The following is a 16,294-nucleotide window of genomic DNA, read 5'->3' as shown; positions in this document are numbered from 1 at the left end:
GATGAGCTACTTCTCAGGGCTGCAATTTCCCCTTGGCAAGAGGGAGAGTGTATGGTCACAGCCTTCCATAGGGCTGTAGGTTCCACAGAGCCAGAGTCACCGCCTGGTACAATACAGCAGTGGCCACGGTGAGATACGCGCTTCCTATCCTGGCCTGGGACATGCAGACACATTAGTGACAGGTGCTGCTCCAGGCCGTACTGTTCCAGCACACCCAGATGGCTTCAATTGCCCGTGGGGGTTTTAGAAAAGCTGATTTACAACCTACTAAACTGACTGTGAATCTGTGATGGCTCCTGGCCCACTTCTGGAAAAAAAAAAATTAAAAAACTGCAATGAGCCTTACTGGCAAGATGAAGCAATAGACACTTAATCCTCAGTCAGCCTGACTTCCCTCCCTTTGTCGGGCACCTGTGCCTGATGGATCCAGAGCCAGGCCAGGTGAGCACGGACTGCACAGAAGTGCCACTGCCTCCTGGTGGGGAGCCCCTGCAGGATGCTGAGGGCCCGGCCTTCTCCATGAACCCCTCCTTTTTCTTTTTAAAGATTTATTTAGGGCCCGATGTGATAGCCTAGTAAATAAAGTCCTTGCCTTGCACACACCAGGATCCCATATGGGCGCTGGTTCATGTCCCAGCTGCTTCACTTCCCATCCAGCACCCATGTGGGAGACCTGGAAGGGGCTCTTGAGCTTCTGTTGATTCACTCCCCAGGTGGCCACAACAGCCAGAGCTGAGCTGACCCAAAGCCAAGAACCAGGAGCTTCTTCCAGGTCTCCCACATGGGTCCTGAGGCTTTGGGCTGTCCTCGACTGCTTCCCCAGGCCACAAGCAGGGAACTGGATGGAAAATGGACCAGCCAGGATACAAACCAGCACCCAAATGAAATCCTGGCACGTGCAAGGCCACTAGGAAACCACACTGGGCTCTCCATGTACCCCTCTGACAGACTATCCCCCCATCCACAGGAGGCCAAGGATCTCCACAGATGAGGTGGATTGAGCCCTGCCTGCACCTCACAGACTCACTAGGAAGTGGGTATTATTCTTCCCACTTCTCAGGTCGGAAGTCTGAGGCCAGCTGAAGTAAAACCACAGCTGGGTGAGACTCAAAAGGATGGATGGGTGGGTGGCGGGCAGGAAATCCCAGATCCACTGGAAAGTGGATATAAAAACCTGCAGGGTGGCAGCAGCCTCACCAGCTGGCATCTGACTGTGCCAGGCCCAGATACACCAAGAGAGCCATCAGGGAAACTGCAACCGCACTCTGGGTTCCAGTCCTAGGCAGGGCACAGGCAGGGTGTAGGGGCCACACATTTGTCCAGCTCTGCCCTCTATTCTGCCTGCAATGGTCACTCAATAATAAAAGCAGAAGGTTGACATGGCAGCCTGTTCTGAGGGTTCCCCTCACCCCATTCCAGCAGAGCAGCCCAGCAGCATGCTGTGAAGAGGCCATTTGGGCAGGGACCAGCTCGCAGCACCACGTAGCCAAGCTACACTGAAAGCAACCCTAGCAGTAACTCAGGCCACAACAGGGCCATGCCACGTGATGGAGAAAATGGAATTTGCCATCAGAAGATTCTATCTGAGTCACTGTTCTTCATTTGTGAAAATAATAATAAACACAGAACCCCTTACAGGGCTACAGCAGGCCCTGGAGGGAACAAGACAGAGATAGACTCCAGGGACTTGTGGTACAACAAAGCACCAATAATAAAGGGGCAGACAGGATCAATACCCCGTAATGAGTGCAGTGACTAACAGGCTACAGAGACGGGTCCACCCCCACGAGGGAAGGCAGGCTTCCCTGCAGCAGTTAGGGTACCACTTGAGATGCTGGGGTCCTGCTAGTCTGCTTCTGATCTCACTTCTTGCTACTGCACACCCCAGGAGGGAGCAGGTGATGGCATCTTAAGTCCTGGGGTCCCGGCCAGCCCCTCTGCCTGGACATAGCCTGGTCCAGACCTGGCACTCAGGGGCCTGTGGCAACAGAAGCAACAAATGGAAGATCTTCCCTTCTCTGATTCTGCCTCCTTTCAGATAAAATGTAACTAATGAGATAAACACAACTTGGTTTTAAAGGTAGCTGAGTCACCAGAGACCCTTCTCAGCTGGAGGTCAGAGGGGGAGCCCTCCCAAGCACGGGAGCCACAAATAGAAAGGCAGGGATGTGAGAGCCATTGCTGCCAACTTTAGAGCGGATACCCGCAGACTGGCATAGCAGTGGAAACGGAAGTGCAAGGCACACTTGTCCGGTAGGAAGCTAGAAATGCATGTGGATGCACTTCTAAGACAAATGAGGCACCCACGAAAGCAAGGGATGCAGTGACTTGGAATTACAGTTCCGCTTACACCACAGTAACCTTCAGGAGGTGCACCCACTCGCCCAGCAGAACCCTCTCTGCCAGGAGGAATCTCACCTAGTTCCCACCCAGCAAGCCCCTCCTTCCAGAAGAGGGTGGCGTGCAGCAGCAGTGGCAGGAAGACCCGAGCCCCCTATTTCCTCAGTAGCCCCGGTCTGAAAACAGGCTGTGCACAGCTTTCAATTCCTTCCTGGGGGGTGCACTCGGCCTGTCAGGTGGACTCTCTGTTTCAAACCATTTATTTATCTGAATGGCATTGTTACAAAGAAAGAAAGGTAGAGACACAGAGAGGATGGATTCCATCTGCTGGTTCACTCCTCAAGTGACCGCAGCAGCTAGGACTGGGGTCAGGTCGACGCCAGGAGCCTGGAACTCCATCTGGGTCTCCCACGTGGCCGTTTTTCACTGCCTTTCCCAGGCACATTAGCAGGGAGCTGGATCGTGAGCAGAGCAGCTGGGACACCAAATCAGTGCTGACGGGGGATACCAGCCTCGCAGACAGCCAGCCCTCTGTGTCCTCGGCCATTCAACTCTGACGTATGAAATTCTCTGACTTCTCCCCAGAATGTTCGACGAAGACACTCGGTGTGACGCTTATCTCCTGGACATCCTCTGGGATCCAGCTTGGCTCTGGGCATGGGGACATCGAAGTCGCAGCCCTAAGTCCAAGCCGTCCTCCCACACTCGGCCCCACCAACTACCTTCGATTCTCGCCTCCTCTTGGTCCTCCTCCTCTCCCCTCTCCCTCTTCCGGCCCTCTTCCGGTCCCACCCCGGTCCGCTCCGGCCGCCTCTTCCGGCGTGTCCCTGAAGCCCTGCCCCTGGTACGTTCCTCTTAGAGTCCCCGCCTCCTTGGGCGGGAAAAAAAAATCACTCGCCCTGCCAAGGCCGTGCTCCCGGAAGAAGGGTGTCTTCTGTTCGCGGAAGTGACGTGAAGCTCCGCCCAGGGAAGTGACGTCTGCGTGCCCTTGGCGGGCGGGGTGGGCTGGGCAGGGCGTCCCTCCGCTCGCGCTGCCCCGAGGAGGTAGGAGTCCCGGGGAAGGCCCGAAGCGGCGGCCGGCGGGGCACGGGAAGCGGCCCCGGGTGGGGGAACCCGGCCTTCCGGGGCGTTCGGGCCCCTGAGGCAGTCCGAGCCAGCCCAGTTTCCTCCACGCACGTGTGCCTTGTGTTTTGATTCCCGCCACACTCCGACTCCTGAGCCTCTTAGTTCCTCCTGGAATGGTTGAGGTTCCCGGTTTCTGATCCTCCGACAACCTCTTGTTAACTTACTAGATTTCCCCCACTGAGGCACTTTTAAAAGAGCGGTCCGTAGAACCGGCCTTGGGGTCCAGTGTTGACTGTCATATACTAGTTGGGTTGGCCCGGGGCCCACTGAACCTCGAATTCGTCCCTGTAGTAGGGACAGGTGCCGTGGGGCCGCCCCGGCCATGCCAGCTGAGTCCTTTTGGGCTGCCAGCTCCGTGTTTCTGTGCTTCCGGGTTGCTTGCTGTTTTCCATCCTCCCTGAATTCCAGAAACCTGTGACTTCCCTGCCTTTTGCCCTCAGCTCTGCGCCCTCCCTAGCCCCCACCCAGGGCCGTCCCATCCTTCTCCGGTAACATTGTCTCCGCCTGCCTCTTGTCCTTACAGATGGCTCAGCGACTTCTCCTGAGGAGGCTCCTGGCTTCTGTCACCCCCAGGAGGCCCCCTCAGAGTGGGCAGGTGTCCCTCACCTTGGGCGTACTGCACAGCCCACCGTGCAGACCTGGTGGTAGCTACACAGTAACCCCCAGCCACACCCGAGCGCTCCACACCAGCCGTGTCTGCGCCACCACCTTTAACATCCAGGATGGATCTGACTTCCAAGACCGAGTGGTCAACAGCGAGACACCCGTGGTGGTGGATTTCCATGCCCAGTGAGTACTGGGCCCTGCGGGAGTCCGGCATCGGACTCGTGTGTTTACTGAGTGCCCGCTAGGGAGCTTTAAAGATTTATTTTTATTGGTCCCGGTGCAATGGCCTGGCAGCTGGGGTCCTCGCCTTGAATGCACCGGGATCCCATGTAGATGCTGGTTCTTATCCTGGCAGCTCCACTTCCCATCCAGCTCCCTGCTTGTGGCCTGGGAGAGTGGTCAAGGATGGCTAGGGCCCTCGTATCCTGCATGGGTGTGGAAGACCCAGAGGAGACTCCTGGCTCCTGGCTTCAGATTGACTCAGCTCCGGCCATTGCCACCGCTTGGGGAGCAAACCATTGGAAGGAGGATCTTCCTTTCTGTCTCTCCTCCTCTCTATATATCTGACTTTCCAATAAAGATAGAATAAATCTTAAAAAAAAAAAAAAAGATTAAATCAGCAGATAGATTCATTCTCCAAAATAATTTTTAAAAAAAGATTTACTTTTTGTTGATTTGAAAGGCAGAGTTTTTGGAGGTGTTTGAGGGGACACAGAGATCTCTCCACTGTTCACTTCCCAAATTCCCCCAACAGCCAGGACTATGTCATTCAAAACCCAGGAGCCCAGGGCGTCTTCCAAGTCTCCCATGTGGGTGCAGGAGCTCAAGAACCTGGGCTCCCTCTGCTGCTTTTCCAGACACGTTAATAGGGAGCTGGATCTAAGTGGAGCTGCCAGGACTGGTGACCGTATGGGATGCTGGTATTGCAGGCGGCAGCTTTGCTGGGTATGCCACTGCGCCAACTCCTGGTTGATGCTTTTTATACAGAGACCCGTTACAAAGGCGTCGAGACCCAGTCCTCACTCTCGGCACTGGCTGTGCCCCCAGTCCCTGCTGGGGGTGTTTCTGTTCTCTGGCCCTTCCCGAGGCCCCACCTGCTGTCAGCTTCACTCAGCACTGACTATGCCCCCAGTCCCTGCTAGGGGGCATTTCTCTGGCACTTCCCAAGGCCCACCTGGGTGTCAGCGGGTACCAACACCTGGCGCTATGAATGAGTGGATTTTACTTTCGCCTGTCGCCCCCAGACCTGCATGAACTCACTGGCACAGCGTGATGGGTGTCACAGCAGTGGTGACCGAGCAGGCAGGCAAAAGCTTCTCTTTAGCTGATGACCTTGTGGTTTGTTTAGCCTGGCCTTTGGTTCTAGTCTCTATGGACCTGGCTGCCAAAATGTTGACCGGAGCCCTTAGGATGAGGTCCCCCGAGGGGAGCCAGCGTAGCGTGGCCTGAGTGAGCAACTGGGGGACTGTCTGGGCAGAGTCTCTGACAACTCCTCCAGCCTTCGTTTCTTTCTCACCGGGTCCCCTCGGCAGCCTGCTGTGTGTCCTTGTGTTTCCTTTCCTTGCTGGAGTAGGACCTGTGGCCTTGCATGCTGGAGTGTTTGTTTTTGTTCTAAAGATTTATTTGTGTTTATTTGAAAAGCAAGATTACAGATAGAAGGAGAGGCAGAGATCCTCCACCTGCTGGTTCACTCCCCAAATGGCTATAATAGCCGTAACTGGGCCAAGCTGAAGCCAGAAGCTTCTTCCGGGTCTCCCAAGCGAGTGTCCAGTCCCAAGCACTCTGCTGCTTTCCCAGACCATTATCAAGGAGTTGGCTCAGGAGTGGAGCAGCCGGGACTCAAATTGGCACCCATATGGGATGCTTGCGCTACAGGGCAAAAGATTAGCCTACTGCAACACCGCGCCAGCCCCCTCCCCCCGCCCCGATTCCTCTTTCCAAGAAAATAGTGTTTTTTGTTTTTTAAGCCTGAATTACACAGAGAGGAAGGCAGAGATCTCCCATTGGCTGCAGGGGCCCCAGGACGTGAGCCAGCCTCTGCAGCATTCCCAGGCACAGTAACCGGCTGTTGGATCAGCAGTGCGGCATCCAAGGGATGGTGGCGCCACCAGTGGAGGAGGCCCCACCTGCTGCCGGCACAGGCGGCCCCATTAGTTGAAAATCTCAAAGGCAGAAACACACTGGCTCTGGCTAACCCGCAGCGTGGCTCAGCAGCACGGTGTCCTGTGGAGTGTCAGGCCTGTTCCCGCGACTGGGAGCCACATCTGCTGCCGCAGCCCAGCGCCACAACGTCCAGTCACGTGTCTAGCCGAGGAACAGGGCAGGGATCAAATGTGGCTTGTGCAAGAGTGTGTTCCTTTTTCATCATCATAGAGTTGTCAGATCAGCTTGAACACTCTTAAGCCGGGCACTGTCTGTGACCAGAAGTGAGTGGACACACCTCCGTGGGAATGACAGGACACAGGCAGGCGTCTGTGAACCTTGCCCCGTGGCTCCTGGGGATGTCGACATGGCCGGTTAATGTCCAAACAGGACCGAGGGAGGGCAGAGCCCCCTGGTGACTGCATGCCCCTTCCCTTCCCAGGTGGTGTGGCCCCTGCAAGATCCTCGGGCCAAGGTTAGAGAAGATGGTGGCCAAGCAGCAAGGGAAGGTGGTGATGGCCAAGGTGGACATAGATGATCACACAGACCTCGCCATCGAGTATGAGGTACGGGGCAGAGGGGGAGCCGGTGGGGCGGGGTCCAGGTAGCCCGCAGGTAGCTGTTGTCTCGGGGACCAGCTGATGGCCAGCACGGGGAACCTGGAAGGCTTTGGGAGTGCTTCAGGAGGAATCCAGAGCCCTTTGCACATGTGCCCGAGACCCAGAACTCAGTCCTCAGCTGCAGCGTAGATGGCAGGAGCCCCGCTACTTGAGCTGTCACCCACCACCTCCCAGGGTGGACATCCGCCAGATGCAGAAGACAGGCTTCCCAGCAGCTGTACCAGCTGCCCATTCCCCTCTGGTAGCTGACATCAGCCGTCAGTCGGGGACCAGGTGGCTCAAGACAGGAGGGACTGCAGGGCCGTGGCCTCTGCTGCAACCCCTCGGCACTCCTGGCAGCAGAGAGCAGCTGGAGAGGGTGTGACTGAGTGCCAGTAAAACAGGCTTGATTCTCTGTGGACTCCAGCTCACTGACCCTAATCCGGCATCCAAAGTGCTATGAAGTCCCAAAACTTTTTTTTTTTTAAATATTTGAAGGCACAGAGAAACAGGGAGATCTTTCCCCACCGCCCACTGGTCCACTTACAGCAGCCAATGCAGTGCCAAGCCAGAGTGCAGAAACCGGTCTGAAGCTCCCCTTGGGTGGTAGTCTTTAACACTCAAGCCAACGCCCACTGCCTCCCAGCAGGCAGTTCTCACTAGGAGGGCATGAGGAGACTAGCCTGGGCCTGAACCATGCAGTGCAGTGTGGGATGTGGGCGTGGCCAGCAGTGCCTTAACACGTGCCTGATGCCCCCAAGGCTTGGGCAGCACTGACACTCAGTTTGGGGTTTTGAAGCATTTCATAGATCACACTTGTGGCTTTGGGGGTACTCAGCCTTCGTGGAGTCTGTGCACACATTCCAAGCAGAAGAAGATGGCTTATTTGTAAGGGCTGGGGTGGGGAGGGCATGGCTAAGAAGCTGATGTTGGAGTGAAAGCTTTGGGGAGTGACGAGGGACACGCCGGTGTGTCCAGGAGCCTTCGGGGAGGGCGGACTGAAACACAGAGACCCTGAACTTGTATGAGGGGTGCCCACTGGCTCTCAAGCAGTAGGAGCTGGTGCCTGGAGCTGGGATGTCAGCCTGGGGTGGGGTGGGAGCATCCTTCTGGCCTTGGAGACCTTTGCAGTTGGGGAAAGGTGGGGTGGGGTCCAGGATAGCCTGGCCAGAGTGAGGCCTTCTTCAAAGCCAGGACCTTGTGAAGAAATGAGACCACGTGCTAATAATTTGCAACTCAAGATTTCGCGAGAGAAACCAGCTTTCCGGCTTCCTTGCCATGCCCTGGTCTACCCCTCCCTCCATCCTCCTTTGGGGCCATGTCTTCTAAGGACTTAGGAAGGCCTGGCTTGCTGCTCCCTGGAGGAGCTGGGCAGGGGCTGGCCCTGACTAGAAGCACGTGTGGCACTGCTGGTGGCCACTGAGGGCCCCTGTCCTGGGGACTTGGTCACACAGGCCCAGAGGGAGAAATGTGCTGATGGTTTAGTCTGACCATCTAGATACCCTTACTTGCCCTCTGCTTGTCCATCTGCCACCCTGGGAGCACGGCCACAGCTACCTGTGGGAACAGGGAGGTGAGCCCTGGGCCCAAAGTCCTGTGGCCAGCCTGGGGAGGGAGGGCAGTTCACCCACCCTGTCCACCGGTCACTTGTTGCAATGTCTCCCAGGAAGGCCACTGGACTGCATCTCCTGGCCTCCGCCTCCTTGCTTGCCCAAGCCCTGCGGCAGCCCCATGGCAAAGCATGTAAAATACCCCCAGGGCCTCTTCCCACCCCTTCCCCACCTGCCCTGCCTTGCTTCCTGCATACCTGTTTCCAGGAGGGTCATTTCTGCCCCGACCTCCACAGAACAGTCTGGATGGCTCCTGCCAAGGCCGCAGACCCCTTCCAGGGGTCGAATGTGCTTGCTTGGAGGCAGCTAAACCGCTGGGGTAAAGTGCCTCTCGCCAACTCCCCTCCACCCGGCCCCCTGCATACCTCACCATCTTCCTCACTCAGATTCCCTGCCTTGAACTGTTCTGGATTTTGTTCATTTTTCCAAAAAGTGACAGAGGGAAAGAAATCTATCCACTGGTCTGTTTCTCAGATGGTTGCAGTGGCCAGGGCTGGGTCATGCCGAAGCCAAGAGCTAGGCAGTCCACCCATCTGGGCCTCCCATATGGGTGCAGGGCCCAAGCACTTGAACTGTGTGCTGCTGCCTTTCCAGGTGCGTTAGCAGGGAGCTGCATGGGAAGCAGAGCAGCAGCTGGGACTTGTGCTCCAGTATGGGATGCCAGTATCAGGCAGTGGCTTAACTCACTCTGCTGTAATGCCAGCTCACTGCCGAAATGACCACAGGGGCCACAGCTGAACTGATCCGAAGCCAGGAGCTTCCTCCAGGTCCCCCAAGCGGGTGCATGGTCCCAAGGCTTTGGGCTGTCCTCCACTGCTTTCCCAGGCCACAAGCAGGGAGCGGGATGGGAAGTGAAGCAACCAGGACACAAACCGGCACCATATGGGATCCCAGTGCTTGTTAAGGGAAAAAATGTAATCCTTTGGTTTCCTCCCATCTTAGATGAGGTCTGAGTGCCCTTTAAGATGCAAACATGTAGCCGTGTGACAGGGGAAGGTCACCTGGCCTCCCACTGTCCTCTCATAGGGCAGTGCTGCTGGACTTTTTCACTGAAATTTTCTGCTATGCTGTCGCGTACAGCCGCAGCTAACAGTTCAGGGGACAGCGCCTCCTAGCGGATCACTGCGCTGGCTCTCAGTTGTGCAGATGTCCTAGCAACAGAGTCACCAGGACCCTCCCTCCCCACGGCGGATTGGTTCCACTGGTGCAGGAGGGCCCAGCATGTGGCACTGGTTTGTTTTTTTTAGATTTATGTATTTTTATTGAAAGACAGAAAGACCTTCCGTCTGCTGGTTCACTCTCCAAACAGCCACAGTGGCCAGAGCTGGCTGAACTGATACGTAGCCCAGAGCTGCTTCTGGTTCTCCCATGTAGGTGCAAGGTCCTTTATTGCTTTCCCAGGCCACAATCAGGGAGCTGGATGGGAAGTGGAGCTGCCAGGTTACGAACTAGCTCTTACATGGGATCCCTGTGTGTGCAAGGCAAAGACTTCAGTCACTAAGCTACCACGCCAGGCCCACGATTTTTTTTTTACATGTTTGTTTATTTTTATTGCAAAGTCAGATATACAGAGAGGGAGCTTCTTCCAGGTCTCCCACATGGGTGCAAGGTCCCAAGGCTTTGAGCCTTCCTCAGTTGCCTTTCCAGGTTTATCAGCAGGGAGCTGGAAGGGAAGTGGAGCAGCCAGAACTTGAAGGCATGCCCACGTGGTTTGCCAGTGCCACGTGGTTTGCCAATGGCTTTATCTGCTCTGCAGCAGCCGTGGCCCTAAGATTCCATTTTCCTTAGAGTAGTTCTGGGGTCACAGCAAAACTGAGAAGGCAGTCCAGAAATTTCCCACGTCCTGCTGTGCCCAGATCAGGGCACAGCCATCCCCTCCAAGGCTGAGGAGCCTGTGTCATACAGTTGGCACCCCAAGCCTTCAGTTAGGGTTCACTAGGTGTTGCCCAGTCGGTGGGTTAGGACAGATGCCTCCTGGCATGCCCCTCCAGCAGAGTCACACGCAGCTCTTGTCGCTGCCCCACCTGCTCACCCCATGCCTGTGCCACCCTGGCCCCTGCAGACACTGCTGCCCACAGTCTGTGTAGGTGTGGGTCTCCCAGGAACCTTCCTCTCCCTGAAAGCTTCCACCGAACATTTGGTGTTGAAATCTTCCTCGTGCTGCTGTACACACTCCTCACCCTGCCAGGACTCCATGCTTGTGTCCGACTCTGTGTCCATGGGTGCAGGCGCAGCACAATGTGACGTCACAGACGGCAAAGCCTGAGCCTTTCCCACCCCAGCCCTCCCCACCGGCCAGCTCTCAGGGACGCTCCTGCAGGGCAAGAACAGGCCAAGGCAGCAGGTGAAGGCGACCAACTGGCCGTGACCGCTGCCTTTCTGTTCTGCAGTCAGCCGAGGGTCAGGCTGCCAGCAGCTGTGCCATTGCCCTGCTTGTCCTTGTCCTCTGCTAGTAGATGCGTGGCCTGGGCTGGGGTGAGATGGGAGGAGACCTGGCAGGGACACGGAGCTTGGTGGTATGTCACGAGGGCTGTGGGAAGGTGAGGGGAGACCACAGTTGCACCCAGCCTCCTGCCTGGAAGTCTCCAGGGGCCGCCGCCCCGTGGTCTCACCAAGCAGGAGGACACACAGCAGGAATTGACAAGAGGCCAAATTTGTTCCCCAGTGCAGAAGAGCGTGGCCCTCAGACTTGTGTCTCCGTTTAAGGCAGTGTTGGCAGGCACACCAAGCCACATCTTCCTTTTTCCTCCTGCTCCTCCTGGGTGGAGGAGAAAGCCAGTCCCAGCCCAGATATCCCTGCAGCATTCTGAAACAGCCAGCTTCGTGCCAGCCTCTGGCTGGGAGCGTGCGCACTTACAGCTCCAACTTGACAGAATCCCCTCAGTCACAGGGGACTAGACCTCTGTTGTCCTGAAAATGCAGCCCCCGGGGCCCGGCGCTGTGACATAGTTAAACTACTGTCCGCAGCATTGACCCTCCCGGTTGGGTGTTCAAGTCCCAGCTGTTCCACCTTTGATCCAGCTCCTGCTAATGCTCCTGGAAAGGTATTGGATGATGGCTCAGCTGCTTAGGCCCTGCTGTCCACATGGGAGGCCTGGGGGTGGAGTTCCTGGCTCCTGGTTTCAGGCCTGCCCAACCCTGGCTGTTGGGGCCATTTGGGGAGTGAATCAGCAGACAAAGAAAAGACTTTGTTTAAAAAAAAAACATTCCTGGGACCTGGTGTGATAGCCTAGCGGCTAAAGTCCTCATCTCCAATATGCGCTGGGATCCCATATGGATGTTGGTTCTAATCCCGGCGGCCCTGCTTCCCATCCAACTCCCTATTTGTAGCCTGGGAAATCAATTGAGGATGGCCTAAAGCCTTGGGATCCTGCACCCCTGTGGGAGACCCAGAAGAGGCTCCAGGTTCCTGACTTCGGATCGGCTCAGCTCCAGTCATTGTGGCTGTTTGGGGAGTGAGTCAGCAGACAGAAGACCTTGCTTTCTGTATATCTGACTTTCCAATAAAAATAGAAAATAAATCTAAAAAAAAAAACCATTCTCAGCGTATCTACTGCCCACCTGCTGCCAGCACAGTTTGCACATGTACTTGTATGTGCAGAGGTTTACATGGGATCATCTCATGTGTGGTGTTTCCGTCTGCTGGTTTACTTCTCAGGTGCCTTCAACAGCCAGGACTAGGCCCAGCTGATAGCAGGAGCCTGTCGCTCTGCCCAGGTCTCCACGGGACATCCCTGAGCCGTTTCCCGCTGGCTTCCAGGGTGGCCGTTAGGGAGCTGGACTGGAGGGCAGCCGGGGTGTGCCCACGCAATCTGACACCGAATGTGGCCGTCTCACGTGGAGGCTACACCGCTGTGCCAAGCACTCCCTTACGTACGGTTCTTGAGGGAAAACCACCATGGGGAACCAAGAGTCCTGCTTAGCATACCGTAAGAGTGCCTCTTGCATAGGAGCATAACACTTTTTAAAAAAATATTTATTTATTTTTGTTGGAAAGGCAGATTTATAGAGAGAGGGAGAGACAGAGAAAGATCTTCCATCTACTGGTTCACTCCCCAAAGCTTACAAATGGCCAGAGCTGAGCTAATTCAAAGCCAGGAGCTTCTTCCAGGTCTTCCTCGCGAGTGCAGGGTCCCAAGGCTTTGGGCTGTCCTCGACTGCTTTTGCAGGCCACAAGCAGAGAGATTCTAGAAGGGAAGCAGAGCAGCCGGGATATGAACCCAGGCCCAACACATTTATTTTCATAAAGAAACGGCACAGGGGCCCGGCGCGGTGGCGCAGTGGTTAAGGTCCTCGCCTTGCATGCCCCGGGATCCCATATGGGCGCCGGTTCTAATCCATCCAGCTCCCTGCCTGTGACCCGGGAAAGCAGTCAAGGACGGCCCAAAGCTTTGGGACCCTGCACCCGTGTGGGAGACCCAGAAGAGGCTCCTGGCTTCAGATCGGCATAGCATCGACCGTTGCGCTCACTTGGGGAGTGAATCATCAGACGGAAGATCTTCCTCTCTGTCTCTCCTCTCTGTATATCTGCCTTTCCAATAAAAATAAAATAAAATCTTAAAAAAAAAAAAAAAAGAAACAGGACAGCAAGCGCCAAGTTGAGAGCTCTCCCAGGGAGGCGCGCAGCTGCGTGCACAGACCACTAGGGGGCGGACGATACCGCTCTTTGAGACCCAGCAGCTTGCAGTCTCAAGCTGGTTTTGTGTCTCTTGGCACTTCAAGGACAGCATCCCATGGGGAACCGCACATCGGCCTGTACCAGTTAAAGCCCCGACATGGGCAGGGATGGTGTCAGCCCCACGTTTGTCCCTGGAATGCCCACTAAGGCTGGGGGCATCTCTGATAGATATACAAATCACAGACGTTCTGGGTCTGGCTTCCCAAGACCAGTGCTCCAGCTGTGTGTGCATGGGCAGACCCCCGTCCGCATGAAGCTCTGCTTTGCTGGCTTTCTCTCGGGCTCCTGAATGCCAGGCAGGGAGCCCAGGTGGCAGGGAGGGTGCAGTGCCAGCGTGGGCTGTAGCCCCATCTGCATTCCGTGTCATCTGTACGTGGGCCCTGATGAGGTTGGGCGCCTGTCTCATCCACTAGGAATGCAGCTTTCCCTTCTGCCTCTGGCCCATCATCATCGGCTGTCGAACCCCATCTCACACACACACACACACACACACACACACACACGTACACACACGTGCATGCGCTGTCCATAAACACCTGGTGATTTTTCTTTTTTAGAATTTTGTTTTTCTTTGGGAGACAGAATTACAGAAAAGGAGAGACAGAGATCTTCTGTTTGCTGGTTCACTCCCCAAATGGCCACGATGGTCAGACCTTGACTGGTCAGAAGCCAGGAGCTTCATCAGGTTCTCCCAAGTGGGTACAGGTGCCCAAGGTCTTAGACCTGCTGCTGTCCCAGGTGCATTGGCCGGGAGCTGGGTCAGAAATGGAGCAACCAGGACTTAAACTGGTTCCCCTATGGGATGCCGGCACTACAGGCAGGGACTTAGCCTGCATGCCACCAGGCCGGCCCCACAGTCAGTGATTTCTGGGTCTGCTAATTGTCCAGGTAGCAAGCAGGTGCAAGAGCGTTTCCATAAGTTTGCAGGAAGTAAGGTTGAAGGCAAGCTTATTTTGGTGCCTCGTTCTTTCCATACTGCTCGCACATGGGGCCCAGTGCCCGACTTTTCTACTGCAGCCCTCCGTGGCCACCATCTGGGGCCCACTGGTTGCCTTCCACTCGGCAGCACACAGTCATGGTGAGATACGATTTGGAGCAACTCCTGCAGCCTCCAGAGCCCCTGGTGTCAGTGCTTGCTCTGGGGACCCTGAGGCTGGGGTGACGGGATGGCCTGGGCTCCTGACTATTCCACCTCACACTCCTGCTTCCCTTGCACATCTTTGATCCTATCCCAAAGCTCCGGCAGATCTCAGCAGCCCAGCCTGCAGCAGAGGGCTCAGGCTGCATCTCCGCCAGCCCAGCCCTTCCTGCAGCTGCCTGGGTTATTTTCATCTGCCCTGTCTGTCAGTGCAGCCAAACCACTGCTCCAGTGACTCAGCCGTGTGGTTGGGAGGGAAGGGTTCTGCTGGGAGCCCGCGGGGTGGAGTGTGACGTGTTCTCCAGCACCCCACACCGAGATATGGGGTGAACAGAGGCAGAGAGGAGGCCACCTCCCAGTAACATGAGCTCCCTGTCCTGCTGTCTGCCAGGTGTCCGCTGTGCCCACCGTACTCGCCATGAAGAATGGGGATGTGGTGGACAAGTTTGTGGGCATCAAGGATGAGGAGCAGCTGGAGGCCTTCCTGAAGAAGCTGATCGGCTGACAGGCACGGAGGGGTCCTGCTCGCTGGCCCCTATCCTCCCTGACTGACCCCTGTGGGCCTGTGCTCCCTAGTTGGCCCACCGCTCTGGCAGCCGTTGGGAGTGGTACTGCAGCAGCTGGAGGCGTGGGGACTGCGCCCTCCAGCCCTGTTCTCTTGTCTGCTCCTGTAGAGTTTGCCATAGCAGCTCTCCCATTGGAGAGTGACCAGGCCACACCACGAGGCCCAGGCCATGGTGGCAGACGCCTCATCCTGGTGTCCCTGGTCCTTTCTGAGCAGAAGCCCCCCTCCGCCCCAGTCTAGCTTACCTGCTGCATTTGTCTTCTGCTGCTGTTGATGTAAGGGACTGGGACCCGGGAGGGAGATTAGTCGCCAGCACTCTTCAGTTTTTGTAGGTCTATAATAAAGGACTTTATGTGATCCCTGCTGCCTCCTGCTGTGAAGGTCCAGGCCCCAGCCCCTTAGCCCTCCATCCACAAAAACCCATGCTGGGGCAGGAGCCAAGATTGTGTCTCCAGAGGGCTGCAAGGCCAACTGTGGACAGACAGTGAAAAGCAGGCCCCACGCTGCCTGCAGCTGGCGTTCTGTCTGGGCTCTGAGTGCACGCTGCCCCATCCGCTGGTGAACCCAGCCCTTATGCTTACTGACACCTTTATCAGTGGCAGCCACTGTCCTGATGCCTTCAGTCCCCAAGAAAGGCCAAAGTATGTCCTGTTACCCAGCTGAAGAAACAAGCTGATGGCGGTCACATCCGACTCCCTGAGGTCTCCTAGAATGCCCTCCACTGTCACTCCTGGCCACCTCAGCAGGTGCCTGGGACTTGAGGGCCTGTATATGACCACAGGGCCTGGCTTCCACCCCCGCTGCTCAGCTGTCCCCCTTGGCAGCTGGGGTAGTGGCAGGCAAGCCAGGCCCTGGCCCTGCCTTCTCTCCAGAGCCCAGCTGCTGCTTTGGCTCAGCAGCCCGAAGGAGGTGCCGCCTCCCCACCAGCCTTGCAGCCCTGACAGCAGGGCCATCCTGACCGCTGCACTTGGGCCTCGGGGATGCTATGCCTGCTGTATGGGTGTTGGCCTCACCGACGCCCTGCTTCTGGTGTCTTGCTGGGTGTTGGCAGGGTGGGGAGAATCTCTAAGACTGCCTCAGGACAGCTGCTGGGAACACTGTTGAAGCAAGTGGTGGCTCCCCATACACTAAGTCCTTGGTAGTGCCCTGCAGGAGCCTCGAGCCACATGTTAGCTGAGCAGTACCCACGAGAGCTCCACTCTCCCCGCCCCCTGCCATCATGGGGCACCAGCATCTGCATGTGAGATGCTGCCAGCAGGTGCAAGGTCACCACACCCTGGTGGCTGGGGTTCAAGGCTAGGAGAAGCTGGTATCTGCCACTGGGCATCCCCGTTGCCTCCTTCTTCCTGTCCCCATCACTGTAGAAAACATCTGCCAGGGAGTCGGAGGTGGGCCCTGCCCACTGCACCCACTGCCACTCCTTAAAAGGCCAGCTTGCCAAGCACCGCCTGCACGCGTTACTTCACTTCATTCCTCTCCCGTGAGGCCAGC

General features: G+C 56.5%; 1 protein-coding gene across 2 annotated transcripts; it reads left to right on the top strand.

Annotated features, from left to right (window-relative positions):
- Positions 1-3,351: 3,351 nt before the first annotated feature.
- TXN2 (thioredoxin 2) lies at positions 3,352-15,160 on the top strand. 2 transcript variants are annotated; one of them, XM_040985427.1, is made up of 4 exons: positions 3,352-3,384; positions 3,989-4,254; positions 6,656-6,779; positions 14,630-15,160. In XM_040985427.1, exons 2-4 carry the CDS (start codon positions 3,989-3,991, stop codon positions 14,741-14,743), a joined length of 504 nt encoding a protein of 167 aa, XP_040841361.1. In that variant the 5' UTR covers positions 3,352-3,384; the 3' UTR covers positions 14,744-15,160. The 2 variants fall into 2 exon arrangements, with proteins under 2 accessions (XP_040841361.1, XP_040841352.1); XM_040985418.1 differs by lacking the exon at positions 3,352-3,384 and adding an exon at positions 3,493-3,587.
- Positions 15,161-16,294: the final 1,134 nt, after the last annotated feature.

Source organism: Ochotona curzoniae, unplaced genomic scaffold, assembly GCF_017591425.1.
Source record: "Ochotona curzoniae isolate NIBS_2020 unplaced genomic scaffold, NIBS_Ocur_1.0 contig_1014, whole genome shotgun sequence".
In the NCBI taxonomy this organism is placed as follows: Eukaryota; Metazoa; Chordata; class Mammalia; order Lagomorpha; family Ochotonidae; genus Ochotona; species Ochotona curzoniae.
The sequence above is the reverse complement of the archived record's forward strand: the minus strand, read 5'-3'. Positions and strand labels throughout refer to the sequence as shown.